General features: G+C 38.4%; 1 protein-coding gene across 3 annotated transcripts; it reads left to right on the forward strand.

The window, feature by feature from the left end:
* The first annotated feature begins 6,976 nt into the window (after positions 1-6,976).
* On the forward strand, positions 6,977-15,425 carry LOC113152012 (duodenase-1-like). 3 transcript variants are annotated; one of them, XM_026344905.1, is made up of 5 exons: positions 6,977-7,429; positions 7,510-7,657; positions 7,752-7,887; positions 8,085-8,351; positions 8,450-8,802. In XM_026344905.1, exons 1-5 carry the CDS (start codon positions 7,237-7,239, stop codon positions 8,609-8,611), a joined length of 906 nt encoding a protein of 301 aa, XP_026200690.1. In that variant the 5' UTR covers positions 6,977-7,236; the 3' UTR covers positions 8,612-8,802. The 3 variants fall into 3 exon arrangements, with proteins under 3 accessions (XP_026200690.1, XP_026200691.1, XP_026200692.1); XM_026344906.1 differs by lacking the exons at positions 7,510-7,657; positions 7,752-7,887; positions 8,085-8,351; positions 8,450-8,802 and adding exons at positions 13,235-13,385; positions 13,484-13,619; positions 13,815-14,081; positions 14,180-15,425 and having other exon boundaries at positions 6,983-7,429; XM_026344907.1 differs by lacking the exons at positions 6,977-7,429; positions 7,510-7,657; positions 7,752-7,887; positions 8,085-8,351; positions 8,450-8,802 and adding exons at positions 13,045-13,140; positions 13,235-13,385; positions 13,484-13,619; positions 13,815-14,081; positions 14,180-15,425.
* Positions 15,426-15,690: the final 265 nt, after the last annotated feature.

The following is a 15,690-nucleotide window of genomic DNA, read 5'->3' on the forward strand; positions in this document are numbered from 1 at the left end:
AACAAGACTGTTGCTAATAGAACATTTAATATATTTAAAACATTTTGTACTCTTTAACTGTCTGAAGTTGATGTTTGTTGTTGTTGTTGTTGTTGACTATGTGTTGGGTTGTAGTCCTACTGTTAAAAAAAAGAAGGGAAAAATAATTGTACTCCAAACCATATTCAGCTCCTTTTGTATGGTATTACTACTGGGTAGAGGTACATTTGTGATCCATTTATCATGTCACCGATTTCCAGTCATAGGCCAGTAATAAAACTGCAAACTGTATTTAAGACCACATTCTCAGAAAAAAAAACAGTCTTTAGGTTCAGCAAAGTAAAATCATTTGAGTGCCTTGGTCCGTGCTGAGTTTCGTAAACCTCAATAAAAATGTGTATAACTCTTGAGTCATGACTCTCTTGCTTGTGCTACCGAGCCTTTTTCTTTCTGTATTTATTAAATGGCGATTAAATCTTGTCATGTGCACGGCAGCGATTGTTAAATCTTAGTAACATCTCCATCAGAGCCCAGCGACATACTGTAATTCTCCTTGCCATTCTAATCATGGAAAAACTCAGCAGGAGAGGCGTTGATTTGAAGGACCTCCCCGGGTCTGATGAAAGGTCTGCGGTTATGAACTATGCTACTGAGCATCAAGGTCATTTACACCCTGACGAGCCCTCCAGTGGCACAGGAGGCCACTCAGCCTTTTCAGTGAACAGAAAGGAGGGTCGGGATGAATAGTGGCTGCTTGGGGTGAATGAAGGCCAACCTCTCAGCCTGTCATAATGCGAGATTACTGTGACGGGGCACATGTCTGGTCACGGTGCCGCGAAGTCACACTGTAGCTCAGCTCCAAAGGCCTTGGTGCAGCATTTGTTGCCAGTGCAGACTTGAAATGCAGTCTTATTTTGTAAAAACATTTTGAAGGACATGTTTTTATATTTTCTGAAATACACCCATTCACGATCTTACTAACTGCCGAAAAGATCACCCTCGAATTCTCTCACTGACAGAATTCCTGTTCTCTCTGCAGGTTTATGACAACATCTCTTCACAGGTCTGTGTTTTGGATCGTATTTCAAAAAATACATTATACATTCTTAATATGAGTAATTGTTAAACAGAAACACACACACATATGATGCATATTTTGGAAAGAGCATACTTTTACAGGTGTCTCTGCTGGTATGGACAAACTAAAACATGCACACCACAAAATAATCCCATTTTCTGCTTGTTCTCTTAATTGACTGGCTTCTTTGCCAGTGAGTCCTCCATCTCCTCGCCTGTATCTCTCCCCTCTCCTCTTTCAACTGTCCAACAATCTCTTTCTTTCTTGCTGGCCTGAGGGTGCGACTGGCTGTTGGTGCCAGCTCCAGGGACACCAAATGGGAGCTGTACTGTAATTATCATTGCTCCACCACTGTCCTGTCAGTGTGCTCGCCAGCAAAACAAGAGGGATCCTTTGGAAGTCCTGATCAAAAGCTTTGGCCTTTGATCGTGAAGCAAAAGGAAAAAGCTAAACACTGTGCAAAATCAAGGAGGAATGTCCCAAAGAGAGCCGGAGAGAATGGACGGCCATCCAGAAGCTCCTCCTTTGCCATGACGTGTTGATGTCAAGAGCGCAGATGTTTGGACTGTGTTTGATCTGATCGGTTTCAGCAGAGGACTGGTAGAGTGAGTCATGCAATGATGCTGTTGTTTAAGTGTCTGTCATAGCACCTGGTAGACAGCACTGCAGGTCGCGTCTCTATGTATCTGAAAAACCCTCTCAAGAACTTTTACAGTGTGATTTGAGTGGAAACACTAAAAACACCGTTCATCCATGAAAACATCATGTGGATGAAGGTATTCTGCATGAACCAGTAAAAGTAGTGTTTGTACAGAAGGATACTTTGAATGCTTCAAAATTCATTTGCAGGCTGAGTGACAGAAAAAAGTGATAATAGAAGCCCATTTTAAGGACCTCAGCCAAAATCTACAGGGGCACAAGTCATGCTGCTTCAGCGACAACAAACCACAGCCTCTAGAACCTTTGAAACCCTGTGTGGTCATTTTCTCTCACAGTGACTGAAAAGAACTGTGGTGGGTGGAAAAGAAAAAAAGAGCCCCTCGCTACTCATAATACCAATCTTATGTATGTAGACGAAAATGGGAGGGATGGGAGGGGTTGTGGGGTGGCTGACGGACTAAGGCACAATTTTAAAGCGCTTATTGAATTGCCATTACAGCTCCTGAGACTAATTGTGGCTGTTGTGTGTCTCTCGGTGGCCTAGGGGGCTCTGGAGTGGGCCTGTATGCTCTTACTCAGTGGGGTTTTCAAACCGAGTGGCCCTGAAAGAGAACAGGACCACCGTAGATCAATGGCAAACCTTTCACTCTTTCACAGGCCCTCGCTAATCCTTCTCATTTGTCTGCCATTTGTTGAGGCACATTCACAGTTCCCTGAATTTAGGATTAGGCCTTGTTTTGTTACAAAAACAGCCCAAGTTGTAATGCTGAATAGATGGACTAAAGGGTGGACGTTGGATGAGTGTGCATGTGAGTTTGTGGGCATCTGTGTGTATGGTTATTGGGTATACAATAAGTGTATGACCAAATTCATGAAAATACTTATTTGCTGTGTGATAAGTGATGCAGAAATTATAGTTTGTGATCTTTTGCATAGGTTTTGTTGTCGTGTTGATGTTCAATAAGCAGCTTCTGGACACTTTGGGAAGCGAGAGGATAGCACAGTTGAGGTTAAGTATTACAATTTCACCATCATTCGTTTTTGATTTGAATGCTTCTGGGCACAGGTGAGTGTGTTAGTAATGTCGTAAATATGCCATGATGTAGATACCGTGTTCACTGCCGTGTAGACTTCTGCATGACTGTAATGTAATGGCACAAAATATTTAATATGTTAAGATTGAGTACGTTGAGAGAACTGTGTTACATTTAAAAAAATGTTCATGCTTGCACGATGAGAAAAACATGACGGGAAATCAGCAAAAAAGCTTACATGAACCTGTTCACTGCTCTGAGTCTCCCTTTGAAAATAAACATTTCATAAAGAAGAGGAAAAACATGAACAAATGGATTCATCACAGTCAAATACCTGCAAAGGAAATTCAATTTTATTAAAGTTACAATAATTCCCTTTGAAGCCTAGTGTTTGTCTCCACTGTGCTCTGTCTGAACCCGTGGTTGTGCTTGGACAATCTTGGCAGCCTGCAGCAGAGCTATCAGACTGAGGCCAACTCATCACTGAGTGGATTAGTGTTCAAGTCTGAAGCCACTTACTGGACATTACACAGGGCTGCTGAGTGGCACATGCACCACATTTCCCCCAAAGCCTTGCCATGCCACACTGCATGTATGTGGTGCCGACTGGCTACACCCCATGTCAAGCATTCTCCGGATGCCTGCAGCAGTGCCAGACACCAGGGGACAAGGTGAAGAGTTGGATGAAAAGATGATTGTTTGTACCTGAATAGATGGGAGAAAATGTATGGAAGGTAAACGAGTGTAAGGTTATATGGGTGGATAAACAGAAAAGAGCATTATATTAGAATGACGATGAGAATAACAAGTTGGGCATTCAGTGAAGTTGTAGACATGGATGTCGTAGTAATTGTGATAGTGGCACCAGATTAAACTGTCATACTGGTACCACAGGTGCTAAAGCGTTTTGGTTTCTGGAAACAACCAGCACCTCTAAAGATCACTTATTAACCAAACTTTGTAACCCAAGTGTAAAAATGGATGTTGAAGGGTTGCCAATGCTATTTTTCATCCTGGTGCAGAGACCTACTGGAGTCATGCTGCCACTTGACATAATGTAGCCAGCATTCGAGCAGCTAGAGAGAAGATTTCTCAGCTGTTTTGTACCTACATTCCCATTTGTGTGCTTACCTAGCTCAACACCAAAAGCAGGATTACTACGCTATTAAAATGTATAAAAAGAAAATAATAAAACAAAATCTAAGAATAGTGAGAGACGATAAATGAGAAAGTAGTGGCAAACCAGAGGGGCACAAATTATCTCCTTCTATATTTTGGCCAGCTGAGGCAGGCCAGCTACACATTGGCCAATGTCCCAGTCAACATCATGAGGTTGTGTTTGGCTGTTAGTGACTGGAAAAGACCAAAGTCAGAACTGCTTCATGCAAAGTTTGAGCTGTGCCAAAACTTATCCACCCTGCCCCTCAAGCCCTGCTCTGTGTGAAGTAATTCCTTATGCCAGTGAAACCAGACAGACTCTGTGTTTTGTCACTGTATGCATGGTGAGATTTCTTCAACACTGCAGTTTTTTCACAGCAAAGATTAACAGGTGGATGTTCTTCCTCAACAATTATGCTCAATGTCAAAATCTGCTTTCTTTTTCCTATAAGGGCGTTTGATATAAAACAGAGGGAAATGTTTTCATTAGAATTTAACCTGTGGTTTATTTCAGACAGTAAGTATGACATGAGTGTCAAAAGTATCATAGATGATGTCCTGGCTAAAACTAGGGATTAAAACATAGTGCATGTTGTATTTTGTTGCTGTGTAGTATAGAACAGTAGTGTCGAGACAAGCTGCAAGATTAAACTGCTATGCAGTGGATCCTCCCATCTAGCTGCCAAATTTAGTGAGGACAGCCAGCTGATCTTGTGCTGTTTGGATGTTGAAGCTTTGAGGTCTTGTGTAACTGGCTCCCTTGATGCAAGATTCTGAAGGAGTTTGATGCCGTTATCAATTTGGCAATACCCAAATTACATCACAGCACCATTTAATAATACAGATAGCCAGGAAGTTACAGTATGTCATATTCAGTGGTAATCTACAACATAATTATTCTATTGTGCTGTAAGGGCAATGGAAATATTTCTTTTAATTTTATTTATTTTATAAATCAGTCTCGACATCCTTAATTGGTCCTACAAGCTACCATTTCTAATTCGTCTCATAATTTGTGATGATCTGGGAATCATAACGTTCATCTATCCCATCACTATCTAAGTTATCTAAGAGTTTTTATAAACATTCATAAACATTCATAAACATTACACTAAACAAATGATCTATTTCCAGCTGTAACATCTTTTTTATTATTTGTAAGTGTAAATTTAAGTGGAGTGGATTTTATTGTACCCCTCAAGGCTGACGTACTGTTTACTGTTACAGAAGACATAGATTTATTAGACATGCCAAATTGTGATTTTACATGTGAGTCACAAAAAACAGAGAAGTGGCACCGACTAATGGTTAAACAGCAGATCAACTTTAAAAGTCTTAGAGCTGACTCTGGCCCTCTCTGCTGGACACAATGAGGAACTGACCAGAGTAACTATATCAGCTGTGCTGCGGGTGCAGCAGGTCCAGGTGTGGAGATGGAAATAAGAAGCATTTTGTAGAAAAATGTGCATGGATTGAAGCTGCATCATTAGGTTACCAAAACCTAATAGATGATAAAGGAAAATTATTACAAACTGTCATTTTGAGCTTAGAGTGTGTGTGTGTGTGTGTGTGGGTGTACATACCATATGTGCTAGATCAGTGACACAGATATAATATACTCGACAATCTTTTTTGTGATATCTATGAGCCTAAGTGCACCTACGGTCTAAATAAAGTTTTTTAAATCTATCTTCCAATAACCCTAGTTTATAAGGCTCATTAAATATTCAAAGGTTGTGTAATACTAGGCTCCCAGCTGATTAATTATTAAATTAATTTAATCATGACAGAAGACTCATGATTATGAATGTGAGAACATTAGACCTGAAACTGTAAAATGTAATTTCAGACATTCATTTTGCTACAGGTTCTAAGTGACACAATAGGCTATATGTAGGTCTAAAGTAACAACAGTTAAAAATTACCTTGTTCAAACTGATCCACAGCAAAATCGTGGCATTATAATATTGATATATTATCATTTTTATATTATTAGGTTCACCTATTGTGGCAACAAATTATTATACAGAACTCACCTGTCACGCTTTTACAAAACAAAAAGTCATGACATCACATTTCTTTAAGGTGTTTCAAGTGTTTTTGGTCTGGATCCTTACTATATGTATATATGTGTGTGTAAAATAAAGGCCGTGAAACAAAATAGAAACATTACTGCCTTAAACAGTGTTGCAAACTCAGAATTGTGGGCTTATTGTGGCTGCTTAGCGTGTTCAGCAATACAAACTTGACTCAGCCTGACTTGACTTACACAGCACATACCACACATTCAATACAGGAACTATATATGAAAAGTTCATATTCCAGTGCATAAACCCTTTCCTAGCTCACGCATTTGCTGTCAACACCATATCACATAAATGCAATGCCATGCAAATGATAAATGCATTAGTGTGTTGTTAATTATGTAGCAAGAAGTATGTTACTTCTTTTTATTGAGGTTTCTTATCAGGCATATGTGACGTTGATTTCAAACAGGAAATGTGGTAAAGCTTGAAGCACAACAAATATGCATGTGCACTCTGCACTTGCACAATAAAGATTGAAGCACTGATGAACTACATTCTTGTGTAACAGTTCGTACAACCGGTTCAGAACATTATCAAGAAATAGAAGAGTTTGATGTAGTATGTGTAGTAATTGCTTATGACATGTATTGTTGTCACATTGTGTGTCAGCTTTTCAGCTCATTGAAAAAGGCATTTCTTTCTGTGTCAGTAAATGCAGCTTGAAGTTTGTTAAAGATATTCATAAAGCTTTGCACGCTGAATAAAATAAGTCTGTGGCGTGTTAGTGCTCTTGGTTTGAGTTATAGTCTACTAACTGTGACTGTGGGAAAATTGATACTTAAATTTGCAGCTAGAAATTGTGGTAGCTGTTGTTTATCTCTCATTGATCTGTGAGTGGTATCATGTAGCTCAACACCAAAGAACACTGCTGTCAAGTCTGTGTTTTTGCTTAATAGATTTATCCAACTTAAGTTTATTTGATGTTGCTACAAAATGAGAGAGAAGGAGAACAAACATGGACCAGAATAACTGGAAAATGAAAGCATAAATGCAAGATAAAATAGAATATGTATACATTGGTGTTACAAGGCTGATGCTGTACGATTGCCTTTACCATAAGTACTTTAAGTATTGTGACAAATGTTTTACATTTGTGAAAGTTTGTGGGACATTTTGGCATTTTCACTAAAACTATGCAACTGCACTGGGAACAAACTATTTATTAATCGGGGAGAAACACTGGAAATGATGCCCAATTTCTTTCCTGACCCCATGGCCAACTATAAGAGACACAGAGAGGATGTGGCTAAATAAGGTAAGCAGATGTAAAAAAAAAAAAAACACAGTAGATAAAATCACTGCTTATTCAGCAAACTGTTTTAAAGGTTTGACCTGTACCCCCAGAGAAGACAGAGTTCAGTTTGCTGTTGCCATGATGCATGGTTTGAATACATGTCTGCTTTTTTATCTTCTGACATGGCTTGGACAAAATGGTAAGATTACCAAATCTCATTATCATTAGATTATCAAATATCTAGGTTATACATTAATAATTTTTCATTCTTTTTTAAAGCCATTGGGAGTGAAATCATAAATGGCACAAAAGTCCCAGAGAACTCAATGCTGTTTATGGCCTCAGTGCAGAACGACTATGGTCATGTATGTGGTGGATTCCTTGTCAGTGAAGATTTTGTGTTAACTGCTGCGCACTGTGATGACATGTAAGTTACTTTTCTGCTGCAAGTAATCGTAAATTTTGTGTGATTCGGCAAAACGATTTAACTTCTGACAACCTCTAAATGATTATTCATCTAGGGATCTTAGCCGTGTTGTACTTGGCACCCACGATCTTAAGAGGGTTGATGACAACACAATAAGACGCATTGAAAAGAAGTGCAAGCATCCATCTTATGAAACAGTTTCATCTGGACATGACATAATGCTTCTCAAAGTAAGTTATTATTATTTCCTCATATAGCTTTATCCTTTAGCAATCTATAAACCTGAAGTTGGAATGAAAGATAATTGGTAAGCTTTGTGATGGACTGCAAGCCTGTCCAAGGTGAAAGGCTCCATCCCACAGGAAAGGCAGTTACAATAATGGATGGATGGAAGTTTTAATGTAAATTTGATTTTGTGTGTCTCCAGCTGTCTAAGAAAGCTCAACTGAACAAAAAAGTGAAACCGATAGGACTTCCAAAGACTGGCAAAGAAATAAAGGATAACCAAATATGTAGAGTGGCTGGATGGGGTTCCACAAAATCTGGTGGTAACTCTATTGTTGATCTACAAGTGGTGAAAGTGCCTATTATTAACCTGAACGCCTGTAAGAAACAATGGGAAGAGGTTCGAATTAACCTCCCTGCCAACATCATCTGTGCAGGAGGATATCAGACAGAAAATGGATTTTGCCAGGTTTGTTTTCTGTCTTTCATAGAAATTATCAGCTGATTTTTTTGTCTAAATGGTTTCTAGTCTTCAATACTTAAACAAATGAATCTTCCTCCTTGCAGGGAGATTCTGGAGGCCCTCTGGTGTGCAACAGGATGGCAGTTGGTGTTGTGTCTTTCAACATGGGACGCAACTGTGACTACCCAAATGTACCCAACGTCTATACAGACATATCTAAATACCTTCCCTGGATCACAAGTATTCTGAAGGAAAAGAAGTGTTAAATATTACATAGTAATAACATTAGCATGCTTTTCTTGTATCGCACGCTCTGTTTCAGTCAGCTTTAGTTTTGTTTCCTTATATGATATACAAAATCTGTAAAACTTCAATGTTAAATTGTGTCTTTTGTGTCCTGTAGAAACCTTGTCTCTTTGTAGCTTCACCTTTGCAGTAAATAATCCCACAAACTTTATGTATTCTATGCAAAATGTATTACTTCTGCTGTTGTCAACTACAAAAACAATGTTGCATTTGTTGCATGACTTCATTTTCATTTATAGATAAGATAAGATAAGATAAGATAAGATAAGATAAGATAAGATAAGATAAGATAAAGCTTTATTGCACGGTCACATTACATTACATTAGTACAACAGTACAACGAAATTGCCAACAGTCCCACATTGGTGCAAAGAGAGAGAAGAAAACAACAAAATAATAATAATAAAACAACTTACAATTACCTTTCATAAAAAATAAAAAAAGATCAAAATCTATATATATATATATATATATATATATATATATATATATATATATATATATATATATATGTATATATATATATATATATATATATATATATATATATATATATATATATATATATATATATATATATATATATACATATATACACACCATATACGTGTGTTCATGAGGGTTCATGAGGGCTATTGCCCTATTGTAAAAACTGTCTCTGAGTCTGTTTGGGCAACAATTTAAACACCCGGTGTCCTGGGTGTGAGCAGTCCTTCATAATGTTGCGTGCCCTCCTAAGACAGCGGGTGCTGTAGAGGTGCTTCAGTGAGGGAAGAGGGTAGCCAGTGATCTTTTGGGCAGTGTTTATGTCCCTTTGTAGAACCTTCTTGTGTGCCATGGTGCAGCTTGAAAACCACACAGAGATGCAGTATGTTAGCACACTCTCAATGGAGCAACGGTAATTAGCAGCTCTCTCTTCAGATTGACCCTCCTGAGGATCCTCAGGAAGTGAAGACACTGTTGGGCCTTTTTCATAACCTCAGAGGTGTTTGAGCTCCATTGGAGGTCTTCATCTATGTGCTGACCTAGGTACTTGAAGCTTGGCACCCTCTTCACACACTCCCCATTAATAAGGATGAACTGCAGATCTGACTTCTTCCTCCTGAAGTCCACGATCATTTCTTTGGTTTTTGCTGTGTTTAGGACCAAGTTGTTGTCCGCACACCACCCCACCAGCCTCTGGATCTCATCCCTGTATGCTGTCTCATCACCACCCGAGATAAGCCCAACCACAGTTGTATCATCCGCAAACTTAATGACAATGTTGTCTGGGTGTGTACTGACACAGTCATACATGTACAGGGTGTACAGCAGAGGACTCAGCACACAGTCTTGTGGGGAACCGGTGTTTAGTCTCAGGGCTGTGGAGAGATGAGGACCCACTCTGACTCTCTGTACTCTGTCAGAGAGAAAGTCTCTGATCCAACAGCAGGTGGAGGGAGGAAGTTCAATGTCCAACAATTTTGCTGACAGTCTGTCCGGTAGTATTGTGTTAAATGCAGAGCTAAAGTCGACAATGGCCAGCCTAGCATAACACCCTTGTGTTTCCAGGTGGGAAATGGTGGTGTGAAGCGCAGTGACGATGGCGTCCTCTGTCAATCTTTTAGCTCTGTATCCAAACTGCATTTGGTTGAGTGTGGGTGGAAGGTAAGACATAATGTGACGTCGGATCAGTTTCTCGAAACACTTCATTATGACAGGTGTCAGAGTTATTGGTCGGTAGTCGTTAAGGCTGCTGATGGAGGTCTTTTTAGGCAGCGGGACAATTGTGGCTGACTTCAGGCACGGTGGGTGTAGAACTGAGACAGTGATAAGTTGAAAATGTTGGTGAAGACCCCAGCCAGCTGGTTTGCACACTCCCTGAAGACCTTCCCAGTCACACCGTCCAGTACAGCAGCCCTCCTGGTGAGACATTTTTGCCATATGAAATTGCTTTGAAAATAAAATTGAAAGATGGTACAAATGTAAAAAAAAAAAACAAAAAAACAAAAACAAGAAATTAGATTCTTGTGGCCCTCTTGTGTGTAAGAGAATGCCCTTGGTAGTGTATCTTTCAACAACAACAACACCTGTGACTGACCAGATGTACTACGGATGGATATACGGATGGATATCAAAATACCTTCACTTGATCAAAAACATTATCAAAAAATTGAAGAGTATGATGTAGTAAGTGTAGTAATTGCCTATGAAATATATTGTTATCACATTGTGTGTCAGCTTTTCAGCTCATTGAAAAAGGCATTTCTTTCTGTGTCAGTAAATGCAGCTTGAAGTTTGTCAAAGATATTCATAAAGCTTTGCACGTTGAATAAAATAAGTCTGTGGCGTGTTAGTGCTGTAGGTTTAAACTATAGTCTACTAACTGTGACTGTGGGAAGACTGAATTTGCAGCTAGAAACTGTGGTTGCTGTAGTTGATCTCTCATTGATCTGTGAGTGGTATCATGCAGATCTACACCAAAGAACACTGCTGTCATGTCTGCGTTTTTGCTTAGTACATTAATTTAACTTAAGTTTATTTGATGTAGCTACAAAATGAGAGAAAAAGAAAACAAACCTGGCCCAAAATAACAGATAGATGCAAGATAAGAAAAAATGCTGGAATATGTATACATGTGTTGTTACAAGGCTGATGCTGTATGGCTGCCATTAGCCATGTGAACCCACCCATTAAGTATTGTGACAAATGTTCCCAATGTCTATACAGACATATCTAAATACCCTATCCCATAAGTAATCCTTTTTGTCATTAAAAAGCTAATGCTGCATGATTACCATTATCATCTACCATCTAAACCTACCTTCGAGTTATTGTGTCAACTATTTTACATTTGTGAAAGCTGGTGAGACATTTTTGCCACGTGAAATTGCATTGTAAATAACAACATGGTACAAATATGAAAAAATCTGGATCAAAAACATTATCAAGAAAAAGAAGAGTTTGATGTAGTAAGTGTAGTAATTGCCTATGACATGTATTGTTATCACATTGTGTGTCAGCTCATCAGCCCATTGAAAAAGGCATTTCTTTCTGTGTCAGTAAATGCAGCTTGAAGTTTGTCAAAGATATTCATAAAGCTTTGCACGTTGAATAAAATAAGTCTGTGGCATGTTAGTGCTCTAGGTTTGAGCTATAGTCTACTAACTATGACTGTGGGAAGATTGATACTTGAATTTGCAGCTAGAAACTGTGGTTGCTGTGGTTTATCACTCATTGAACTGTGAGTGGTATCATGTAGCTCCACACCAAAGAACACTGCTGCCATGTCTGTGTTTTTGCTTAGTACATTAATCCAACATATGTTTATTTGATGTGGCTACAAAAAAGAGAGAAGGGGAACGAACATGGCCCAAAATAATTTGAAAATGAAAGTGTCATAGATGCAAGAAAAAAAAGATACTGAAATATGTATACTTGTGTTGTTACCAGGCTGATGCTGTATGGCTGCCTTTACTCATGTCATCCACGTACTAAGTATTGTGACAAATGTTTTACATTTGTGAAAGTTTGTGGGACATTTGGGCAATTTCACTGAAACCATGCAACTGCACTGCGAACAATTTTTGAGGAAGTTCCAAAAACATTCATTAATCTGGGAGAAACACTGCTTTGACTTGTTACAGTTGCTCTCTGACTGGCTCTTCTCTGCATCCTACCATGCTTCAAGCAAAAATCACATTGAAGACACCTTCAAGACATATTCCCCTCCAATTTAATAATATTTCATTTTGCTTCATTTACTCATGCTTGTTTGGACCAGCCTACAATATTCTGAGTCATTGAGATTATTTCACGTCACACTTCATAATGCACTTACTGACATACTGACATGTTCCATTGCGGTCATAAGAAGAATTGACGGTCTGAGTCATGATGCTCCTTTAGACTGCTAGATGCCAGACAATGGTTCAGTGACTAGTACTAGAGCATTAGTCTCATGATTGCAAATGTAAAAATACACTGAATACAATACTGAAACTGGGGGTTTGTCCTACTGCAATATTTCATCTAAAAAGTAGATACATGAAAACAAATTTTGATTTCACTTTACTTCATTTCACCAGATGTACATAGGGCAGTAGTTTATAGGTATCCAAAGAGGGAGAGAGGATAGTTTCAAATTGCCATCAAATCAATACCAGGATAAGTTGATTTATGTGACACATCTTTTACTGTATGCAAATGCTTTAAGAAGCTGAGCCAGCAAAAGCACTAGGTTTACATTTACTGTAACAGTGGTAATGATACCTAATTTCTTTACTGACCACACGGCCCACCATAGGAGACACAAAGAGGATGTGGCTAAATAAGGTAAGCAGATGTAGAAAAAAAAACACAGTATATAAAAGCACTGCTTATTCAGCAAACTGTTTTAAAAGGTTGACCTGTACCCCCAGAGAAGACGGAGTTCAGTTTGCTGTTGCCATGATGCATGGTTTGAATACATGTCTGCTTTTGTTTCTTGTGACATGGCTTGGACAAAATGGTAAGATTGCCAAATCTCATTATCATTAGATTATCAAATATCTAGGTTATACAAATGTAACATTAACTCTTCCTTTTTTCATTTATTTTTAAAGCCAATGGGAGTGAAATCATAAATGGAGCTAAAGTCGGAAAGAAATCAATGCTGTTTATGGCCTCAGTGCAGAACGACAAAGGCCATGTATGTGGTGGATTCCTTATCAGTGAAGACTTTGTGTTGACTGCTGCGCACTGTGATGACAAATCGTAAGTTACTTTTCTGCTGCAAATAATTGTACATTTCATGTGATTTGGCAAAAAGATTTCACACTTTACTGACAACCTCTAAATGATTATTCATCTAGGGATCTTAGCCGTGTTGTACTTGGCACCCACGATCTTAAGAGGGTTGATAACAACACAATAAGACGCATTGAAAAGAAGTGCAAGCATCCATCTTATAAAAATGTTAAATTTGGAAATGACATAATGCTTCTTAAAGTAAGTATATTATTTCCTCATATAGCTCTATCCTTTAGCAATCTATAAACCTGAAGTTGGAATGAAAGATAATTGGTAAGCTTTGTGATGGACTGCTAGCCTGTCCAAGGTGAAAGGCTCCATCCCACAGGAAAGGCAGTTACGATAATGGATGGATGTAAATTTTAATGTACATTTGATTTTGTGTGTCTCCAGCTGTCTAAGAAAGCTCAACTGAACAAAAAAGTGAAACTGATAGGACTTCCAAAGACTGGCAAAGAAATAAAGGATAACCAAAAATGCAGCGTGGCTGGATGGGGTTCCACAAAAACTGGTGGTAACTCTGTTGATGATCTACAAGTGGTGGAAGTGCCTATTATTAACCTGAACGCCTGTAAGAAACAATGGGAAGAGGTTCAATTTAACCTTCCTGCCAACATCATCTGTGCAGGAGGATATCAGACAGAAAATGGATTTTGCCAGGTTTGTTTTCTGTCTTTTCATAGAAATGATCAGCTGATTTCTAGTCTAAATGGTTTCTAGTCTTCAATACTTAAACAAATAAACCTTCTTCCTTGCAGGGAGATTCTGGAGGCCCTCTGGTGTGCAACAAGATGGCAGTTGGTGTTGTGTCTTTCAACAGGCGCAGCTGTGACTACCCAAATGTACCCAACGTCTATACAGACATATCTAAATACCTTCCCTGGATCACAAGTATTCTGAAGAAAAAGAAGTGTTAAATATTACATAGTAATAACGCAGCATGCTTTTCTTGTATCCCACGCTCTGTTTTAGTCAGTCTTAGTTTTGTTTCCTTATATGATATACAAAATCTGTAAAACTTCAATGTTAAATAGTGTCTTTTATCTTCTGTAGGAACCTTGTCTCTGTAGCTTCACTTCTGCAGTAAATCATCCCAGGAACTTTATGTATTCTATGTATTTCAAGTATTCCTTCTGCTGTTGTCAACTACAAAAACAATGTTGCATTTGTTGCATGACTTCATTTTCATTTATTATCAAATCCCTCCAAGTGTTCTTGGCAGACCACATTCACAAGTATTGGCGCAAATTAAGCAAATGCAAAATCAATGTGACCTTTGACCTTTAGTCGCCAAAATGTAATTGCTTCATTACTGATTCCAAGGTAACAGCTGACAGCTCTTAGTGTTCCTTAGATGTCACCTTAACAAGAATTGTTACTGTTTGTTCAGACAACCTAAAATTACAATACACCCAGCTCTAGAAATTTCCGGCATGGTGGTATAAAAACTAATATTACTCCTCCAGCTGCATTGGCTACTTAGTAGTAGCTTCCATAAAATGTGAGAGGAAAACCAGCTAGATTCAAAATTAATACAGGGAACAGTGAACATTTCATAAATGTTTGACAGTTCTTGCCATGTCCTGTATTAAATTTTGACAATTAATGGATAAACAGTGTCAGTCAAATAAAATGAATACACAGTATGTGTTTGACACAAGAAATACATATGTAATATGATCCTGTAAGTAATCCTTTTTGTCATTAAAAAGCTACTGCTAACATTACTATGTACCATCTAAACCTACTTTCAAGTTATTGTGTCAACTATTTTACATTTGTGAAAGCTGGTGAGACATTTTTGCGATATAAAATTGCTTTGTAAATAACATTGAGACATGGTACAAATGTAAAAAAAAAACAAATTAAGAAATTAAATGAATTTCTCCTCCTCACAGGGTGATTCTTGTGGCCCTCTGGTGTGTAAGAGATGATTCTTTCTGTGTCAGTAAATGCAGCTTGAAGTTTGTCAAAGATATTCATAAAGCTTTGCACGTTGAATAAAATAAGTCTGTGGCGTGTTAGTGCTCTAGGTTTGAGCTATAGTCTACTAACTATGACTGTGGGAAGATTGATACTTGAATTTGCAGCTAGAAACTGTGGTTGCTGTGGTTTATCACTTATTGAACTGTGAGTGGTATCATGTAGCTCCACACCAAAGAACACTGCTGTCATGTCTGTGTTTTTTGCTTAGTACATTCATTTAACTTAAGTTTATTTGATGTAACTACAAAATGAGAGAGAAGGAGAACGAACACGGCCCAAAATA

Source organism: Anabas testudineus, chromosome 4 (assembly GCF_900324465.2).
Source record: "Anabas testudineus chromosome 4, fAnaTes1.2, whole genome shotgun sequence".
NCBI lineage: Eukaryota > Metazoa > Chordata > Actinopteri > Anabantiformes > Anabantidae > Anabas > Anabas testudineus.

Excerpts from the sequence above, each read along its gene's own strand:
- LOC113152012 (XM_026344905.1), top strand. The coding sequence starts at position 7,237 with ATGTGGCTAAATAAGGTAAGCAGATGTAAAAAAAAAAAAAACACAGTA. Across the intron at positions 7,430-7,509 it reads GACATGGCTTGGACAAAATG|CCATTGGGAGTGAAATCATA; the intron begins GTAAGATTACCA and ends TCTTTTTTAAAG. Across the intron at positions 7,658-7,751 it reads GCTGCGCACTGTGATGACAT|GGATCTTAGCCGTGTTGTAC; the intron begins GTAAGTTACTTT and ends TTATTCATCTAG.